This window comes from Phalacrocorax aristotelis, chromosome 10, assembly GCF_949628215.1.
Source record: "Phalacrocorax aristotelis chromosome 10, bGulAri2.1, whole genome shotgun sequence".
Classification (NCBI taxonomy): domain Eukaryota; kingdom Metazoa; phylum Chordata; class Aves; order Suliformes; family Phalacrocoracidae; genus Phalacrocorax; species Phalacrocorax aristotelis.
In genome coordinates this window covers 14,121,451-14,142,147 of record NC_134285.1, presented here as the reverse complement: position 1 = coordinate 14,142,147, position 20,697 = coordinate 14,121,451, and the positions used below count along the sequence as shown (strand labels likewise).

The window sequence follows — 20,697 nt, the reverse complement described above, 5'->3', positions numbered from 1 at the left end:
CTCCATATAGTTTTTCTGGTTTTGTTTTGAAGCTGTTTGGAGGCTTTTCACAGAATCGCATATGAACCAAGACAGGGTAAAAAACGCTGAAAGCAGGTGATGCAAGAATTGGGGGTAAGAAACGGGGGTTCATGCTCTGGGCAGCTGCTGCGGATGCTTTAGTGGCAAGACTGGACTTAGACCCTGCTGTTTCCTTCTACTGACTCCCCAGGCAGATTTCTACCTAGGGCTTAGTGCTGGGTGATTCTGAAGTAAAGAGCCTCGGTGGGCGCAGGTGAAGAGCCCACGGCGCCGTTTGCAGTGTGAGGGGCGGTTGCTGCTCACGCTGTGCCCCGGGCACGGAGCAGCCGCGCCGCGGCGCGCAGCCGTCAGCGGGGCAGGGACCAGCAGGCGCACGCGTGCCTGGCCCGGGCCCGGCTGCGGCAGGCGGAGCTCGCCGGCACAGCCGCCCGCCGCGTCTGCGGGGCGAGCGGCGCGGCCCCGGCGATAGGGACGGCCGTACCCCGCCGGCCCGGCCCGGCCCGGCCCGGCCCAGACAGCCATCCGAGGCCGTCGCTCGGGCGCGGCGAGGCTGCCGGTAGCAGAACGCGGCGGAAGGGGCCGTCGCTCCCGAAATGGCGGCAGGTGGGGGCGGTAGGAGGGGCGGGCCGGCCGGCCGAGGGGACGCTCTCGCCTCGGCGGCGTCGTGGACCACTCCCTGCAGCCATCCCCTTCCTGCAGAGTCGCTCCCCGGCCGGGGGGGGCTGCGCGGCTGCGGCCGCACGGCCCCGGGGGCGGGGGGAGGCCTCGTTTGGCAGCCCGCCGATGTCGGCAGGGCCGGGGTCTGCCAGCGAGCCGCGCTGGCGCTGCCCGCGCCGGGGGCGGCGGCGCCGCGGGAGGAGCAGGCTCTGGGTGGGCCGGAGCGCGGGGGCTTCGGGCTCTGCCCCGGCGGCGGAAGGGCGCCCTGCGGAGGCCTCTCTCCTCCGCGGGCGGTGGAGGCGCCGCGTTTTGTTGCTTTGCCTCGAGTCCGGGTGCAGTTTGTGCACAGGTTTCTGCTGGCAAAGGGCAGGATGGGAGGGTGGGCTAGGTTTTGCGAAAGTTAACAGAACTTGATAACTAAAGTTATGGAGGCTGCCTGTACAACTTGAAGCATTTTAACCCTATATATTTATGATCTTACTCAGGCACAAGCAGGTAATGGAAAATTTAGCTTAATCTTCCAAGATGTTAGTGGCAATATAGGAAATAGCATCAACAGTTTTTATGTGAGGGGATTAGAGGTCTTAATAGCTGATGAGACCTGGATGTCTTTGCTAACTAAATAATTCATATAATGCTTAGTGATTTGCATACACGTGTGTGTGTGATCTAAGCTTGTAATCTCAGTTTTCAAAGACACATTTTGTTTTCAGATCTATGGTTCATCAGTGTTTCAGACACCCTTCACAAAACGTCAAGTTTTGTAGAACATAGGGAAATAAATGCCCTCTTTATTTTTCTTTTCATAAGAGGTAATTCATTTGTTTGTGCTGTAGGACAGAGAGACAACTCAGCCTTGAACATGAGGTAATGCGGATGAGTTCAGGTGTCTCTATTTTTTTTTTTCTGGGGAAGAATAAAGAGCACCAACAACAGGAGGCATTAGCTGCCCAATTAATGGAGGCATATAAAAGCAGCTGAATTTTTTCCAGGAAGGGCAGTCACTCAAAATTTGGGGTGCTAAGTAATAACACATTTGGTAGTTGTGTTAATTTCTGAGAAAATTCAGAGATCCCTATGAGGAACAAGATCCCTTAATATGGTGAAGTTGTACATACAAGGCCTTGTGTTCCTTTGAAGACCTTGGCTTGGCATTGTAAGTCTGTGTGTTAATGATAACATCCATTTTTTCATGGAGAGCTGTTTTTAACATAAGCTGATTAGTAGCTCTTCCTAAAATATGCGATGTCTGCCAGTGAGCTAGTAGCATTTATGTATTTGATTATTCTTTGGAGAATTGTAAAAGAGCGCATTGGAGCATTGTGGTTTTACTGGACAGTGTAATGCGATTTTTGTCTTCTAAAATATTGCTGGAGCAGTGTTCAAACAGTGCCAGGATGTAACTCAAAGCTGTCTGTGTTTGGTTTTAGGTTGAATATCCTGATGCACAACTTGGTGTCTTGCGGGAGCATGGTGGAGCTTGCATGGTCACGTCTTGCCTGAGGTCTTCTCAGAAACTGTCATGAGGTCATTTTGCTGAGCAAAACTGTTGCTTGATGCCTGTTAGTAGAAGAGTAACCTATCACTTTGTGACAGCACTTCATAGGGGACTGTTTGAGTACTGAAGATGTTCCTCTCACCAGCACATCATGGTAGACATAAGACAGAAGATGGATAACGCCACATTTAAAAGTGACACTGTACTTTCTGATGTTCACTTACACTGTCCAAATAAAAGACATCTCATGGTACGATTGAATGCAGTTGGTCAACCAGGTAACGTATGTTTAGATTGATGGAGCTATGTTGTAAGTATATTCATGTCTTTGTAATGTCTTGTAATGTCTGAATCCTCCTTTGAATAGTCGATACTAATCATTACATATTCTAGTCCAGTTAGAACCAGGATCACTGCCTACTGAGTCTTTAGGAAGAGCACTAGCTGGATTATCCTCATGAAATTACCTACAGAAATGAAAACTACTTTTAATGTAGAATTTGTAGACAGCCTATCTTAAAAAAGAAATCTTAAGTTACTTCCTGAGAAGTAACCAAATTAATTTGCTTGCAGGTTTAATTTTATTTATTTATTTGTTCATTTATTATCGTAATATAGCACTTTGGGAATCATGTTAAAAAGTTGGGATGTTTCTGGCATACAGACAAAAAGCTGAGAAGCCAGGGGTTTTAAATAGTGTAACTGAAGTTTAAAATAAAAATTATGAGTAATTATAGATTTTTATAATATCTTTTTTTTGTGATGATTTACCATCAAGTCCAGAGAAGCCTAACAGCTTTGTCTGTTTTTTTTGTTTTAAAAAAACTGGCAACAAGAAAGCTCAAAATAGCAGTGGTTTTGACTGACTTACGTAATTTGAGGGATCAAGGCTGTAGTGGAAGTTAATTGGCAGGTGCCTCTGCCTGATTGCCAGCTTGTAGGTTTCTATAAAGTTGTCAGTGAAACTGACCTTGAAGCTGCTGGTAAAATGTTCGGTAGAAAAGTACTGCTCCTGCTGTGACAGACTGTTAATTGTTTTATCAAACCCAGTTGTGACATAAAAAGAAAAACTTTTGCAGCTGTTCTGGTATAAGACAATGTAAAAAATTATAAAAGTAGGCTTGACAAAGTGGATAATAATTTTGACCCTGATCAGATCAAAGCTAGGTAATTAATGCTGTGGTGTGTCTTCATGCTGTTCGGTTTTTGTTTGCTGTGATTTTGCTTGATGCAAAGAACTTTTCAAAAGAATGAAATGACAGCATGTGCTACTTACTCTGAATGTAGTTGGTCTGGGAAGTTCCTTTATTTATTATGACAAGAATTGGATTTTAGTATGACAGCTTTTACTCTAACAAATACGATGACAATCTGCCACTGTCACTTTGCTGGTTTTTAGGGAACCTCATGGGGATTTAGTCTCTTCTGCTTTGGGTCAGTTTTACCTTACACCTTTTGAAATGCCATAGAACATGCAGAGGATCAGAGTGGACTTGGAGAACAAAAGTATTTCATTCATTGATGGCATCCTCTAGTTTGTGAAATATGCAAATTGGTTTAATCTGGTTGTCAGGCAAACAGTAGATGACTTAGAAAATTCCTCATGCTAGGATAGCGTGAATGATAAAGTGAAGATTTTATTAGATCTAGCTGAAGATGGTCTCTCTAGAGAAGGACTATTCAGGTTACAGTAGACCGACGTTGAATATCTTGCTTTCTAAAGAAACTGGAATAGATCTCCATAAATTGTGAAATTGTTGAAAGCAGTGGTGGCAAGCACTTTATCTCTTCCCCTTTGGTGTGAATGAACATGATTCTAAGATGTTCTTAGAATCTTGCTGGTATTGACCTTTTTCACTAGTCCTATTCTTGGTTATCTTTTTCTGAAGTCTCAACATATTGTGTGTGATTTTGGAATAATAGTACCCAGCCTAAGATGTCTACAAACACCAATTTTGTACCAGAGTAGCCAAATGGAAATCCATAATCCTGTGTTCCATGACTGGCACATTTAGTCAAGCACAGTGCATAAGCACTGTTGTAGAGCTGAGATCGACTGTAGATGGAAGGACAAATATTTGTTCTTCCTCTTGTTGTATTCAGAAAATACAGATTCCTATAATTAAAATTGCAAGTTGTGTGTTTGGATAGCTTAAAATTTTTACTAGATGCTGATGTTGCTGGATGATGGTTGCAAAAGGTTTTTGATTAGTTGGTTTCTTGAGAACAATGGCCTTATTTAATATAATCAAAGATTTAGTTTGAAGACTCTTTTTTTAAAAAAAAAAGTGTCACCATGTCCAGCTTCAGCAAGCTGTCTCCTGTGAGCTTATTTCTGTTCTCTCATACTCATACTAAGCTGATTTTAAGGCTTGAAGTTGCTTGAATTCCTATAGCCTTTTAAAACAATTGTAAAAATTATTAAAATAAGTGTTGCTAAGTCAGATGAAAGTGTGTTGTGACTGAGTAGATGCTGAGTCAGCCAGTAGACTTTGAAAGTGTTTCATTTATTGCTACTGACAGAACTTAATAACAAAAATATTTATTTGTAGCAAATTGAACTATATTTCAAGTTATCTCTATTATTTTCTTATCCGCCAGATTTTAATATGTGAAATGCATACCAAATTTCATACATGTGGAAGTTGCACATAGATTCTGTTCCCACCTAATGTTTAACTTCCATTCCCTCCCTGTGTTCTTACAGTATTCCTGTCATATTTCAAACTCCTTTGGAACACAGAAGATTTGGCATCTGAGAAATATGTGAGAGAAGCTACAACAGAAAGAGAACACCAGTACAGAAGCAGAGATGAACTATGTGACAAGGACAGGAATAATCTAAAGAAAGAAAGAGAATTAAATAATGGAGTGGAAGCTCTGCTAGATGATGATGGAGACTTGGAAGTGGTCAGAAGACCTCGAAGTGCCTCTGATTTAGAAGCGGAGGATCTTTTGAGGGATAGAGTGTATCCTGTAATTCTGATGAAAGGGAAAGAAGATGCTTTTGAAGATGAAGAACAAGAATGCACTTGCAGTGATGTTGTTAAAATAGGTAAACAGGCTTAGAGTCAAGGAGAAATGGAATAAATATTTTGTTTGTGTAAAACAAAAGAAAAATGTTTTCTTTAGAAATGGAACAGCAGTTGTTAAGTGAAATTAAATAATCAAACAAACATAATACTGTGATATTGTAAATATTTTAAAAATTTACCGTTTTTCTCCAGAAGTGATTTGGGCAATAGTATACCATGGGAAACTCTGTGTTCCTTAGAGTAGGAGTTCCAGCATTATCTAGCATTATCATATAGAACAAAGAGTGTTTAGTTCTATATTTGAAAGGGGAGCATGATTTGATTTTCAAATTTGCCACTATGGAACTTCATTTAAACAACATTTTGAGATAATTATTCATACTCTACTTTCATTTTCACAGAACATACTATGGCAACCCCCTTAGAAGATGTCGGTAAACAAGTATGTATTCTGCCTTGTAGTATCTTGCTGTTCATGTGTTGTGCTTCAAAATCTACTCAGTTTTAACTGCTTCTCTTATCCACAGGTCTGGCGTGCTGCCTTTCTTCTTGCTGATTACATTCTGTTTAAACGGGACACGTTCAGGTGTTGCTCGGTGCTAGAGCTTGGAGGTGGCACTGGAATTACAAGCATTATCATGGGAATGGTTGCCAAGAGAGTTTATTGCACTGGTAAGGCAGTTATTTTCACTAAAATATTTTTATGAAACTTCGCAAAGCATTGCTTTCATCCTAGGATTTTCATCCTCATCTGTTCAGTTTTAATTAATAATTCTTATTAATGTGTATAAAGTTGTGTTTATTGAAGAATAACAAGCACTTTCTCAACAAATTGAAAAAGCAGTACTACTTATAAGCACAAGAGTTTAAAAGCAAAATACATTGCTGTGAACTCAAGATAGTATTCCTAGATTAAAATAGGTAGTATAGGGATCTAACTTCTTTCTTCAAGGGTGGCTCAGAGCTTAGTCAGAAAGACAAAAGCAGGAAGGATGCTAGGGAAGCAATCATCAGTGCATAGAGTTGCTTGGAATTTTCCTTCATTTTGTCAGCTTGAGAGAAACTTAGAGTATTAGTCTGAGAGGTCAGGGGCATGCACAGCCCATGCAAAATATTCTTATTTTGAATATCATTATCACTTTTTTCCAGATGTTGGTGAAGATCTTCTGGCCATGTGTGAGCAAAATGTTGCATTAAACAAACACCTGATGGAGCCAGGAAGTAAGTGCCATACAGTCAGCATTTGCACAGTTGCCTATATATGGACTACTTTGGGATTAAACAGCACAGTCATCGACTACCTAGCATATTCACAAGTAAAGTTAAATTTTTGTCTTGGTTAAAAGTGACTAAAAAGAAATATGCAAGATATCTCTATGTAGTCTGTAATGGGACAGCTTCCTTTTGAGAAGTGCCAAATACGCTTTTTCTCTGGTCAGCAGTTAAGACCAGCTGTAGTTCCTACACAGTCATTGTGTGAGTTTTGCTGAGGTACCTGGGAGGATCACAGATACCCAGCTGTCAAGGGTCACACATAAACAGTGTAAATGAGAGAGGTTGAACTCTGGGAAGGAGAAGTATTTTGCAGGTGAGACATATAAAAGAGAACACAGGTTGTCTTTCTGATCCTTAAGTACACCCTGTTCTCTTGTGAGTAGGTGACTGGGTTTGTACAGTAAATGATCTCATGTTCAACTGTACTTGTTTCATATGTCCTCATATTATATCTTCATCACTTGTTCCAGTACAGGTTTTGACTCTTTACTTTTGCTTAGGTACTGTCTGAAAGGCTATTTGTGACTGATGTGATCTTTCTTTGCCCACAGGAGGGGAAGTTAAAGTAAAGGAACTGGACTGGCTGAAAGATGAGTTCTGCACTGGTAGGTAGTTACAGTGTTTTTTTTTGGGTGGGGTTTGGTGTTTTGTTTTGGGGTTTTTTTTCCCCTTCAGAGCCATCAAGAAATGCTTATTACATTGTTCATGAAGTAATTCTTCCAGCACACATGCCTCTGGAAAAATGGTTGAAAGTATGCGGTTGTCTTTGGGTGAATCATTGCCGTGTGAATACGGAAGGGCTTACTGACAGGTTGAGAATAGGCAAGTGGTGGCTGTCCTTTACTTAGGTAAAAACCAGACGTACAAACAAGATGTGCGTGTTATGTGGTGATAATGGGATCCAGGCACAGTGACGTGGATTTGGGTTACTGTAATCCAGACTTTGATGTGATGGTATTGTATGGCTTATGACTGCATGAATACAAAACTACAAAAGGTGGTGGGGGAGGGTAAGTGATGATTTGAAGATATATAAATACTTGTTCCAAATGTAGTGGTGAATGTGTTATATTTTAAATATTTGCCAAAGGAATGTGTTCTGCTGCTTTTAGCAAAATAAAGGCAACTAACTTGAGTAACATTGCAAGGTCCACACAGAATTGTAGCACTTAGTTATATGAAGCCTACTTGTCGTGGTTTAGCCCCAGTCAGCAACCAAGCACCACACAGCCGCTCACTCGCTCCCCCCTGGTGGGACAGGGGAGAGAATTGGAAGAGTAAAAGTGAGGAAACTCGTGGTTTGAGATAAAGACTGTTTAATAGGTAAAGCAAAAGCTGCGCGTGGAAGCAAAGCAAAACAAGGAATTCATTCACCACTTCCCATGGGCAGGCAGGTGTTCAGCCAACTCCAGGGAAGCAGGGCTCTATCACGCGTAGCGGTTACTTGGGAAGACAAACGCCATCACTCCAAATGTCCCCCCCTCCTTCTTCCCCCAGCTTTATACACTGAGCATGACGCCATATGGTATGGAATATCCCGTTGGTCAGTTGGGGTCAGCTGTCCTGGCTGTGCCCCCTCCCAGCTTCTTGTGCACCCGGCAGAGCACGGGGAGCTGAAAAAGTCCTTGACCAGTGTAAGCGCTACTTAGCCACAACTAAAACATCTCCACATTATCACTGTTGTTTCCAGCAAAAATCCAAAACATGGCCCCATACTAGCTACTATGAAGAAATTTAACTCTATTCCAGCTGAAACCAGGACACTACTTATAGAGTTTTTTTAATATATATATGTATATCGTCAGTTGGATTTGATGTAATACTTCTAAAAAATAGAAAAACTATTTAAGCGAGTGGAAACATGCTTTATGCATTCAAAAGCCTCTCTTGGGCCTCAAAAAATTCTGGTTAACGAAAACATTTGCTACTGCCAGTTGAAAAGGCTTTATGTTTTTTAGGCTTTCAGACAAGCTTTCTATATTTTAACAAAGTCTAAATTTTAAAAAGCATGATGAAGTAGGAAGCTTAATCAAAACTCAGACAAAGATAAAGCAATGTTTATTTTAATCTAGTCAATCTGTGATCTCACTACAGGGTAGTAATTGGTTATAATATCTAAGGTCAAAGAAAACTTACTCTTGCCAGTCAGCCTTGGGAGGATTGGACATAGTGCAGAGAAAGCAACGGACTGTAGGGAACTTCAGAAAATGAATAGAGGGAGGTTTTGATTTACCTTCAGCGGGGTGCCCCTTTATGGAGTAGCAGATGACCATGAGAGTTAAAACGTTCCTTTTTCCCAGCTATCAATCATTTGAGACATTTAACCATGTAAGCCAAAGTCATATTCTTTGTTACAGATCCTGAATCTCCTTACAGCTGGTCTGAAGAAGAGATTGCTGATTTGCATGAGCACTGTACTGTGATAATGGCAGCTGATGGTAGGAAAATATAACAGTGAGCTTTTAAATCAAACACTTGAGCATTATGAGTAATAATTTAAACATCTAGTTTGCTTTTAAAATCTAATAGGTTAGATCCTTACCTAATCTGTCAAAGCTCTGCTTTTAGTGTTCCTGCCTGTATTTTTTTTTTAAATAATTGTATTTACATTCTGAATTAGCAAGACGAGAACAGATGTTGAAAACTACTAGCTTTTTCTTTCATTTGGTATGGTAATTATTTGCGGCTAAATAAATTACTCAAAGAACATAATCACAAATAAGTGATGAATTTGACTTTCAGAAGAGTGTTGTTGTCCTACCTTTGTCTTGCATCTGATAACCTCTGTGAAAACATTTTCAGGTGCTCCACTTCTCCATAGAGTCTGTGCCCTTCCCCCCCCCCCGCCCTGGTCTTTTTCTTGCTTAAGTGAAAGAATGAAAAATAACAGGCTAGCTTATCTGTATGGGAAAACCATTGTTGTTTTGACACATAAATGAGGATTGTTTTTAGTTATTATACTGAAAGGTGTTGCAAGACTGCTTTCCAACGAGATATGGTTATAATGGTCTATTAGTTGCTGCCTTTTTTGTATTTTTTGTAAGAAATTAAGCCCTATACATTGTGTTACCCTGTCTTGTTTAGCTTTGCAGTAAGATATTTCCAGGCTGAGAGAAATCTTGTTAAAGTTCTGTAAGTTGTCTGACAGAAGTGATACCCATTGATATGAGGGAAGTCTTAAAGTCTGACATAAATAGCAGTAGTGCATACTATTACAGTGTCAGTTGTTGCCATTAAAAATATACTTTGGGATTTCGTTAAAATAGTGACTTGTTTGTTAAGAATAATCAGATTAAGGCCTGTTGTTGTTTCATACCTGAGACTTAAGTAGATAATACACTTAAACATGCATATTTTATGCTCTTAATCTTTTTTTTTTTGTAGTGTTCTATGATGATGACCTGACAGATGCCTTGTTCAGAATGCTGTATAGAATCACACACAACTTGAGAAATTCTTGCACAATTTACCTAGCGTTAGAAAAGAGGTAAGTTGTTGCCAAGAACTTAAAATAAAAAGCACTAAAGAATTTACATTCTTTCTTTATATGGAAGAAACAAAGAAACATTTGATTGAAGGTAAGCTTCTGATTTTCATTGGTTTAGTTGATCACAAGCTGCAGTATACGCTCAAGACAAGCATTTGTTTTTATACGTGCTTAATTTTTATCAGTTCAGAACTTGGCTTTCACAGGAGTTCGGCTTTTGTTGTTCTACCTTTGTCTTGCAGCAGATAACCTCTGTAAATATGTGACTAAACTGGTGTATTGTGTAATGCCTGACAATGTTTGCTGTATGTTTTTGAAGTCATAGAATGGAATGAAGGGGCTTAGAATTAGGATATATGTTTCCCAGCTTGAGTACCCCATAACAATTTGTTGTGTTTTCTTTCAAGGAATTGTTGAATGTTTTTAAGTAGTCATGTGCTACTACAGTCCGTTCATCAACTCATAGATAAATAGGCTTTGCTTAAATCTCTGGAGATATGTAAGCAATAACTGTTCATATGATTTGTTGCCAAGTGTTTGTCTGGGAAGCCAAGCCAATGATTCTGCTATGGCAAAATGCCTCAAAATCAATGGAAGGATTCATCCAAGAGTTACTGGTGTCTTTATGGTAATGTAGGTCTTGTCCACTCTTAAGGAATGGGGGTGGGGGTGGTGTTACCTTTTTTTTGCTACTCATGTTAGTTAATTATACTGAGAAGACCCACAATTTCCAATTAGCTGAGGGAAGTTACATAGTTACTTAAGGTGCCCGTATAGGAGAGACATTTTAAATTAAATATTCTCTTGCCAGGCTGAACTTCACTTTAAGACATATGGATGTTACATGCGAAGCCTACAGTCATTTTAGAAATACTCTGAATGATTTGGAGAACCTCCAAGATAGAAAAATGAAATATACTGCAGAGCCCATTAAGCTTGATTTCTGCCAGTTTCTCGTTTATGAACGAATCGAGCAGTTGGTAAGCGGCATTCATTAAAATAAATGTAATGTGTTGGGCTAATCATCTCAAATTAGTTTTCAGCTGTTTACTTAACATGAAGTAAGAACAGGAGAATAAAGATTACATTCTCATTTATTTCCATTTAGCTTTTTGTTTTAAAATGATTCTTGTTTGTGCTTGTGTAATCTATACTGAGATTGACATAATATTGCCTTTTCTATCAGCAGCAGTAGAGTGCAACCTAAGCCACTGATTTCCTCAAAGGTTAAGAAACAACCTCCATTACTTCATAAAATGCAGTTTTTGTGATTGACTAGAAAATGGGACCAATATCTCTTCTAATTTATTTGCTTGTAAAAGAGCTTTCATTCCATAGTTTTAGTAATTCCTTTCCCGGTTCAGGAAATAAAGTTAAATATATATGAAGAAGTCAGTTAGCTGTAAACTTCTGTTATTCAGAAACATCAGATATAATTTTTGTAGTTATCCACCTCCAAAGAACTTATGGTTCTTTCTCTATTTTTTTTCCCATTTGTCTGCTCGCACAAATGTTACGCACAGTAGCTAATAGCTTGCTAGCTTCTAGAACAATACAGTCTAACAGATCTTTTTAGAGAACATGCAAATCTTGTACTGGATTGCAAATCTGTTAGCAAGAAATGGTGTTCCTGTAGTCAACATACTGTTGCTGTGTCTTCTGCAGTATGTATGCCTCATAAGATTATGGTGGCCACAGTTACATCATGAGATTTATTTTACTTAATGCTGATACCTTCTGGCATAAAACATGCATGCAAAACTTAAAAAAAAAAAAAAAAAAAAGCTTTACAAGTCTATAAATGTAACCTGGATTATACCTAAATATGTAAACTCATTCCCTAGCCTTTTTGCAGAAGGCTACTGGTCTTTGAAATATATGCATTTTTAAAACACCTCCTAAGTTTCTAATTTATCATGAAGTGTATTGCCACAATTCAAGATGTCATGGTGAAGGGTATGTGTTAGTCTGCTTATTAATCTTTTGTCTAGCAGACAAAGTGTATACATTTTTATTCTACAGAAATAGTCTGGTTTTCATATTCATTGTCCAATAGATAGAGACGCAAGTGTGCGTATAAGACAAGCATTTGTGAGACCTTGATTCCTCAGTAAATTGAGTATTTTTTCAATTGTATTTTTACTAGCATTATTGAAAGCGTTTGTCAACACAGGCTAAGAAAAAGAGCAATATTATAATTTAAAATACTGCAGAAGGTTATGCAGACCAATGAAATTTTTTTTTTTAATTATTTGAATGATATTAATTTATTTTAAAAAATCATGCTATAAGAATGAAGAAATATGTCTCAAAGATAATTTGGTGGTTGTTCTAGGAAATTACATAGATGGATTTAGTATCTGTCCACAGATGGATACTCTCTGTAGGAGGAGATATAACGTGTGTCTTAAAACTTGTCTTCAAGTGGGCATGTTGAACTTTTTCATAATGACAACCTACTGATCTGAGAAAATACCTGTATGTATTTTTTCCACTCCTACAGGAATTGTGGAAGATCGTTGCTGAACAGCTAACATAACAGGGGCGTGAGAAAATAGAAGATCTTTATCTAAGGATAAAGGCTTTTTTGATGTTTTGTTAAAATGGATTTTCATCCCGTGAAAACCATTTTCCTCGTGGAACTGTGTTCTCAGAAAATATTGCTATGCATATTTGCTTTACTTCAGCAAGTTTTGGCTTTGGCACCTAGGATGTGGTTTCTTTGCTGTTTATTTAACAAAATTGTTTAATGTTGATCTTCAGAGTACATGCTGTATGCTGAACAGTGGCAGTGACACGGTGGCTTGCTCTTCAGGATTGAAGACTTAGGTCTTAGAGTCTGACAAAGGTATTTTAACCTTTTCCATGTGACTGATATGCAGACGTCATGCATTTTCCTTTTTAGTGTTCTGGACATGGACATTATTCTTCGTCTCATCCTAGTTCCGCATTATTTCATAAAATCATAGAATTGTTAAGGTTGGAAAAAGACTGTTAATATCGAGTCCAACCGCTAACCTATCACTGCCAAGTCCACCACTAAACCATATCCTCAAGCACCACATCTACCTTTCTTTTGAATACCTCCAGGGGCAGAGATTCCACCACCTCCCTGAGCAGCCTGTTCCAATGCCTGACAACCCTTTCGGTGAAGAAGTTTTACCTAATATCCAACCTAAACTTACCCTGGTGCAGCTTGAGGCTGTTTCCTCTCGTCCTATCACTTGTTACTAGGGTGAAGAGTCTGGCCCCCACCTCCCTACAACCTCCTTTCAGGTAGTTGTAGAGAGCAATAAGGTCTCCACTCAGCCTCCTCTTCTCCAGACTAAACACCCCCAGCTGTCTCAGCCTCTCCTCATAAGACTTGTTCTCTAGACCCTTCACCAACTTTGTTGCCCTTCTCTGGACACGCTCCAGCACCTCAATGTCCCTCTTGTAGTGAGGGGCCCAAAACCGAACACAGTACTTGAAGTGTGGCCTCACCAGGGCTGAGTACAGGGGCACGATCACTCCCCTACTCCTGCTGGCCACACTATTCCTGATACAAGCCAGGATGCCATTGGCCTTCTTGGCCACCTGAGCACACTGCTGGCTCATGTTCAGGCGGCTGTCGACCAACACCCCCAGGTCCTTTTCCACCAGGCAGCTCTCCAGCCACTCCTCCCCAAGCCTGTAGCATTGCATGGGGTTGTTGTGACCCAAGTGCAGGACCCGGCACTTGGCTTTATTGAATCTCCTACCGTTGGCTCCAGCCCAATGATCCAGCCTGTCCAGGTCCCTCTGTAGGGCCTTCCTGCCCTCCAGCAGATCGACACTTCCACCCAACTTGGTGTCATCTGCAAACTTACTGAGGGTGCACTCAACCCCCTCATCCAGATCATCAGTGAAGGCATTGAACAGGACTAGCCCCAACAGTGTGAGCCCTGGGGAACACCACTCGTGACCGGCCACCAACTGGATTTGACTCCATTCACCACAACTCTCTGGGCTTGCCTGTCCAGCCAGTTTTTAACCCAGCGCAGAGTGCACTTGTCCAAGCCGTGAGCAGCCAGATTCTCCAGGAGAATGCTGTGGGAGACAGAGTCAAAGGCCTTACTAAAGTCCAAGTAGGCAAAATCCACAGCCTTCACCTCATCCACCAAGCGGGTCACCTTATCATAGAAGGAGACCAGGTCAGTGAGGCACGACCTCCCTTTAGTAAACCCATGCTGGCTGAGCCCCATCCCCTGGTTGTCCCGCAAATTTATATTTATGGACCTTTGTGAAACACTTCTGGGGAAGACTGGTTTGTCTTTCATGAACTTTTCTTTAACCAATCTGTTTATGAAACTTAGTCCTTCATTTTCAGTTTGTCCTATCTAAATCATTCTAGTTTAGGGCTGCCGTCTGGACTGAAAGGAAATGAGATGCATTTTGTTTGAGCCTCTAAAAATATTCCACAGAGGTCTTGGAGCTGTATTGTCCTGCTGAAAATTTAAGCTATTCTGTCCTTGCAAGGCTGAGGGTGGGGAAGGTAATGTGTGAAGTGATATGGTACCACTCTTAAAATGTTTGGAATTCTATCTTCAATGTATACATGTGAGGCTGGGGAGGAGGAGGTCATCAAGAATGTCTTGCCCATACAAATGGGGCCTTCAGGATCTTAGTTTTTGGATTAAAGTACAACATATTGATCAAATCTCTCATGTGTTATTATTTGTACTTTTATGTGTAAAATTGTGTTCATATCACTCGCCATGTGTATGCTGTCATGGAAATTCTTGTGCCTGCTGGATTCTTTAGCATTATGAGAGTATCAGTGATTAAGCTGTTCCGGCCTGTGACTCGTGGGAGTGTGCATACATTATATTAGAAGTATCTGGCTGACTTCTTGAAAATCTGTTTTACATTTTGGTTTAGTTCAATTGTTCTAGGTCACTTATTTCATAACCTGCATATGTGTATGAAGACTTCTTTGTGTGTGTTCTTTAAGGAGATGAAAGGTTATTAGATGATGATGGCCTTTTCCTGTAAGTATAATCAAAGTAAAAATTACATTATATTAGCATATGTCTGCCTAGATTAATATAGAACTTCTCTCTCAGAACCCTCATTTGAACTTCAAAGATACAAAACTGTATTTTAATCCAAAGATTCCCAAACTAGTGGGGTTTTTTTAGTTTTGTAGAGTTACTAACTTGGGTAGAGTAACCAAAAATAACTGGATTTGAATGTAACTGCTTATTTAAGTAGTAATGTTTTGAAGGCTGTAGCAAGAAATTAATTTGAACTGATGTGAAATAGTGTGTGCAGTTACAGAAAATTTTTACTTGCATAGGACTTCTGAAAGTCTTTGGAATTATGAACAGAAATTCATCTAGGTAGAGGGATACTGTAGATCTTTTAAATGTAGAGTTCAGCCACTTTACCGCAGCTGTCTTAAATTAACATCTGAAAAAGACTTTTATACTTGTATCTTTTGGTTGAGAAAATAGAAATATCATGGCTGCTTGGGAAGCAAGCTGAAGCAGAATTTCCTCCTAAAGAAATAAAGTTAATCTTTCTATTGAAGTGAAACAACAGCTGTGGGGATTCAGTGGCTGAGATCTAAAGGCCAAATTGTGAATTTGGATATGACTCTTTATCACTGATGACAAGGAATAGTCAAAAATAGGCCACAACTTTAAGAACACAAGAATCATGAGAGTCTCACAATGCCCTAGATTTGCAGTGTTTATGAGAAATAATATAGCCTGTATTGCCAGAGGGTTGTCCACTGCTACTTAAGGGTATTAAGTACAGATGCCACCTTCTCACTTCAGACTTTAATCATGCTTTAAATATGTCCTACGTGGTGGTTGTTCTCGGAACTCATCATGCAGATTTACACCTTTAGCAGATCATTGTTTATTAAGATGATTAAAAGTGGAGAATTGTTTAGTCTTGAGCATACAGATTTTGATTGGAAATCAGGTTAGTGCCTAAAATGATAATGCCTTGAGCACGTTATCTGTGTTTATGTAATCAAGAAGGATTTTTTTTCTAATAAAGTATGATTTTAAAAAATAGTATGCGCCTGTGGTGATGCATCTAAATTTTGAAAAATTATAACAGGTAATGTTCTTAAATTTTTTTGGCAGTCCTGTCTTACACCTGTGTTTTGCTCTGTGTTAGAGACAATTTACCGTGATTTTTAGCCAGATGGGAAGGAGAGAAAATATGATTGAGAGGGGGAGAATGTTGGTATGTATACAACAGTCCAGTGTAAATTGCATGAGGCTTTCAAGTCATACACCTTATGGAAAAGTCAAGTGATTCAATGTCAGGTTGGATGGTCTTGGACTTGTGAGCTGCTGGGAAAGAGTTTGCATGTTTCATTGTAAAACCCTTAAGAACTCTGCTGGCCTATGCATACACTTCTTTCTGATCACCTCATAGCTAGGAGGGAAAAAAAGGGAATTAGTAAATGTTTCTAGTCAGTATCGCCCATTCCTGCAAGTCCTTTGTTTCTCTGAAGGGGAAGGAAGAGAAGGTAGGTGCTTAATCTAAAATTTATTAATGTTTCTGCTCTGCTGTGGAACTAAGTTTGGAAAGATTTCATCTGGAAAGCTGACTTTCTCCTTTGCTAAATAAAACCATTCTGCACTTGGGAACACTTCTGAATCTGGTTGGCATAGTCTGGTTGGTCAGGCAGGTGGGCCGTTTTGGGGAGAGAGGAATGCAGAGGAGGTGGAGAGGAACCTGTGGAACTCTAGCAGTGCACTTATTTCTGATAAAGGAGAGGAGTGTCACAGTTTTGTTGGGAAGCGTAATGGATGGACGCGTAATCTTCCAGGAGGAATGTTGTTTGAAACAAACTGATTTTTGCTCTGGTGTATGGGCAAATAACGTCTCCTTTCTTAGTCTCCACACTTCAGATGAAGATGGCAGGCATCCCTGTCCTTTTATCCTTTCTTAAGAGGAACACGGATGACACATATACTGGTCAAAATAAGAACTTGAAATTCTGTGTGACTTTTGAATGAGCATTGCAAGCTGGTTACGTTACTTCTTTTCAGTCTTTGGTATGAAACTTGGAGAGCTGCTTTGTTGTGAACTTTTGTTCACAAAAGTTCATTTTGTGAACATTTGTGCGTCATTTTGAAGTTGTTTAATCACTTGATGGGATGAGTTATGTATATTTATTATCTCTGTGTGTTCTCATGTGTAGGAGGCTATTCATAGACCATACTTGTAGCTCCATCTGCTGTACAACTCTTTGAGTCAAAACATTTTCCAATTTGCTAAACACCCTGATCCTTTCTGGTTTAACAATATTGTATTTTGGAGTAACAGTTTAGGTTGAATACAGAGTGTTGCATTTCTCACCTAGACGTGCAGATGTGTGTATTTAGAGATGAAATGATTGTGCATATAATCTTGAAAAAAGTGATGTTTCATTACCTACTTTTTAACAGGAGCTTTAGGAGGCTGTCTCCAGTAGTTCTGCATTTTTCAGGAAACATTCTAGGAAGAAGTGGACGTAACTTTGTGTGTGTGGTAGGGAATTCTCATTCTTTAGAAGATCAGGACTTAAATTGGATCTCAAAGTTTTTTAGCAGATACATCTTGTGAGATTGTCTATTCATTGACTCATTCATTGTTTTCACAGAGAATTAAGGGCTTTGTCCCTGGTGGTTCCATTTCTAGGTTGGTTTGTTTGTTTTGTTTTTCAGTATGGTTGACATTTTCATGAAACTGGAAGAAATTATTTTGTATGTCTGAGATTTCTACTGTGTTTCATGTCAAGATCAATAAGCCAATGGACTCCAGCATCTTTCCTTTAGGACCCAACATTATAATACTTGCCTCTCTCTAGTGGGGTAGCACAATGTATTTAAAGTAAAATATTAAATTGATTATTTCACAATAGTAAAAGTTACTAGAGTAGATTTTGGAAATACTTAAATGCACATTAACAGTGACTTTATAGTTCATCATGCAGTGCATGATTTTTTGAATGTTCATTGCACTCTTTCTGAAGCACAGGCCCAGGTCTTGCTAGAGGTCTTAAATAGCGTAAGGGGTAAAAATAGCACAGAGGATTATTGTGCTTTTCCTGGTGCTCTACAAGCAAATCATATTAATTACAAAATAGAAAAGGGAGAAATCCTGGAGAGAAAACAAGATTCCCCGAAAGTGGGGAGGGGGGAGCGATCAATCGATCCATACTGGGTCCTAGCAAACAGTACAAGGAATTCCTGGAAATCCAGTGGGATTTGGAGAGGCACGGGTATTCCTACAAAACTGAGGGAAATCCTAGAAAGTAGTGTTGGGGTTTTCCGGCAAAGCTGGGAATTGTGGGGAGGTGCAGTCCTACGCAGCAGTGTGGGAATTGCCAGGAAGCAGCATAGGAAACTTGGAAAGTAATGGGGGGTGGGAGTTAATTCTTAGGAAGTAGTTGGGGGACTCCTGGGAAGCAATGGGGGGAATTGAGGAACCCAAACATCTAGATTATGCATAAGCTTGATGCTGAAGTTTGTTTGTTTTTTTTTTTGTTTAATATCCTTTTATGTAGAGGTACTGGCCTGTTGAAGATGCAATTTATAATGCTTATGGAGAAATAAAATCATAGATTCTTGCAGACAGAATGAGGAAGCAAGTCCCCAGTTCTATTCCATCTGTGCAGATGCCCTATTTCTTGCATTGAGCAAAGTGTTTTCAGAAGCAGCCTTTTATGTGGGCTGAGTTTTGGTTGCCTGTCTTTGAAGAGCACTGAGGGTCTGAGTCAGGTTCGTGGGTTACTTTGCTGTAGCTAAATCAGTCTGTCCAGCTGAACCATGATCACTTAAGCATATATAAGTTTTTCTCCACATGGGCTACAGGTGAATAGTAAAATTTTGTATTATGCTTTATACACGTGTGGCAGTGCGTGGCATTTTAGCAAGCTGATTTATCTCTATCGTGTGCCTGAAGCCATGATTACCTGAAGTCAGATTGCCAGGAGTGTTAACAGCCAAATGCTGGTGTTGATTTTAAAGGACTTGTTGGGGCTGAGTGTTGGGTACAGAAGGCTGAAGACAGCTTCTGAAAAGCAGATGCTAAATTCCTATGTACCTGCTTGTTGTGAAATGTCAAGAAGAGCGCCTGCCTTGTGAACTTGGAGAGATTTTTCAGTCTGAAGGTAAATTGAGAATTATTCACTTAATGCATAGCAATAGGTCTTCAAAATACAGTTCACGTCCTGAGTGTGATTTTGGTGTTCATAACCTGAAAAACAGTGTTGGCAGAAAAGAGTTTTCCTGTAGATTAATCCCAAAGGTTAGGGACTGAAAATTTTGTTAAGATCCATGTGACAAGAAATAGAAAATGGGGATGGGCAAGAGTTAGGGCATAAGTAATATTTCTCCATTTCTTCCTGCATTCTGAAACTTGTTTTCATTTAATTGAAGACATTGTCAAGCGAGAAACTAATTACCGTTAACCAAAAATAATCAGGCTGTAGTCCTGAATGATTTCTGCCACAGCTGCTGGAAAGAAGCGGTTTCTTCTCAGATTCTTCTGTGTCTAGTTACAAATCCTGCCCCTTCCCTTTTCCCTACCCTCCGAAGGGAAGATTGTGCAGCAGTTTTTATAGGACAAAGTATATATTATTGATTAATGTGCTCACTGTTACCTAGAGAGTTACAGCAGACTGACCCGGTAAGCACAGTGTGATGTGCATAGCTAAAACAAAACAATGGAAGGGGACAAAAGAAGTCTTTAGAAGTTCAAGTCAAGTAGTAGGATATGAAAATGAGCTGCTACTTGCTGTTAGGCTGCCATATGCTTTGGCATGTGACATAGGTCCAAAGGCTTGCATTTTCTTACAGACTTCATCCTGCTTTTGTTTCACTCATCCTGACCCTGACTTTCTGTGTGTCCTCTGCGTCACACTGAAAAGTTGGTGAGGGTAAAGGTTCATTCTGAAAAACATTGCCTCTCCAGGCTGCCAGCAGAGCGCAGTCAGATGTGTTGTTACGGTGTGTTGCCTCAGAGTAAGATCTCTTCCAGCAGATGGCATACAGAGTTTCTTTTAACAATGCCGGCACCCAAATGAGGTAACTGCGTGTGTGTGTGTGCGTGCGTGTGTGTGTGTGTTCACAGTTTGCTCGCCTAAGCCAGTCCCAGTGCTATTGAGAAGAGGAGGTGTGAAGGAACATCCCTAGCTTCTTCAGCAAGGTGAGTGTATTCTGTAAGCTCCTGCTTCCTTTGTATGAGGCATTTTCTTCTGTAATAGGGATAGTGGCAGCAAATTGTACTCTATAAAAATTCTCTTTATTTGATGTATTTTGTTCTCTCCGGGTTCTTATAACTGATAATGATTGTGAAAGAACAAGAATCTTGGTTTATATTTATACTCCTAGGACTTGAGCTGATCGGGCAATGAAAATAATACACTAGCACCAACTCTAAAGAAAGTTCATTCTTTGGAAAAGGAAGGAGAAGACAGAGTTTATCATGGGGCTATATGATCCAAAAATGTCTTTCCAGTTTTTTAGTGCAGTTTGGTGCTAGCACCAGGTGACTGTACCATGTAACTCCTTGGGAACTTGTCAAGTGGACCATCTCTCCATTCGTCACAAAATGCTGTTTTTCCCTTTTAATGCTGGGTGTATTCGATAGTTAATCAGCTAGTGACAAGTAAGATGTTAATAATAATTAAAAAGTAACATTAAGTCCTGCCTCAAAGATAAGGAAAAATATATATAATAAGCTAGGCAGGA

At 40.0% G+C, this 20,697-nt stretch overlaps 1 protein-coding gene across 3 annotated transcripts; it reads left to right on the top strand.

Annotated features, from left to right (window-relative positions):
- The first annotated feature begins 409 nt into the window (after positions 1-409).
- Positions 410-16,020, top strand: METTL22 (methyltransferase 22, Kin17 lysine). 3 transcript variants are annotated; one of them, XM_075105317.1, is made up of 11 exons: positions 410-624; positions 2,109-2,454; positions 4,884-5,231; positions 5,613-5,653; positions 5,739-5,883; positions 6,361-6,432; positions 7,038-7,091; positions 8,844-8,924; positions 9,871-9,973; positions 10,785-10,953; positions 12,477-16,020. In XM_075105317.1, the coding sequence occupies exons 2-11, from the start codon at positions 2,328-2,330 to the stop codon at positions 12,510-12,512; spliced, it is 1,176 nt and encodes a 391-aa protein (XP_074961418.1). In that variant the 5' UTR covers positions 410-624; positions 2,109-2,327; the 3' UTR covers positions 12,513-16,020. The 3 variants fall into 3 exon arrangements, with proteins under 3 accessions (XP_074961418.1, XP_074961421.1, XP_074961419.1); XM_075105320.1 differs by lacking the exon at positions 410-624 and adding an exon at positions 1,071-1,834; XM_075105318.1 differs by lacking the exon at positions 410-624 and adding an exon at positions 1,455-1,545.
- The last annotated feature ends 4,677 nt before the right edge of the window (positions 16,021-20,697 follow it).

Excerpts from the sequence above, each read along its gene's own strand:
- METTL22 (XM_075105317.1), top strand. The coding sequence starts at position 2,328 with ATGGTAGACATAAGACAGAAGATGGATAACGCCACATTTAAAAGTGAC. Across the intron at positions 2,455-4,883 it reads GAATGCAGTTGGTCAACCAG|TATTCCTGTCATATTTCAAA; the intron begins GTAACGTATGTT and ends GTGTTCTTACAG. Across the intron at positions 6,433-7,037 it reads ACACCTGATGGAGCCAGGAA|GAGGGGAAGTTAAAGTAAAG; the intron begins GTAAGTGCCATA and ends CTTTGCCCACAG.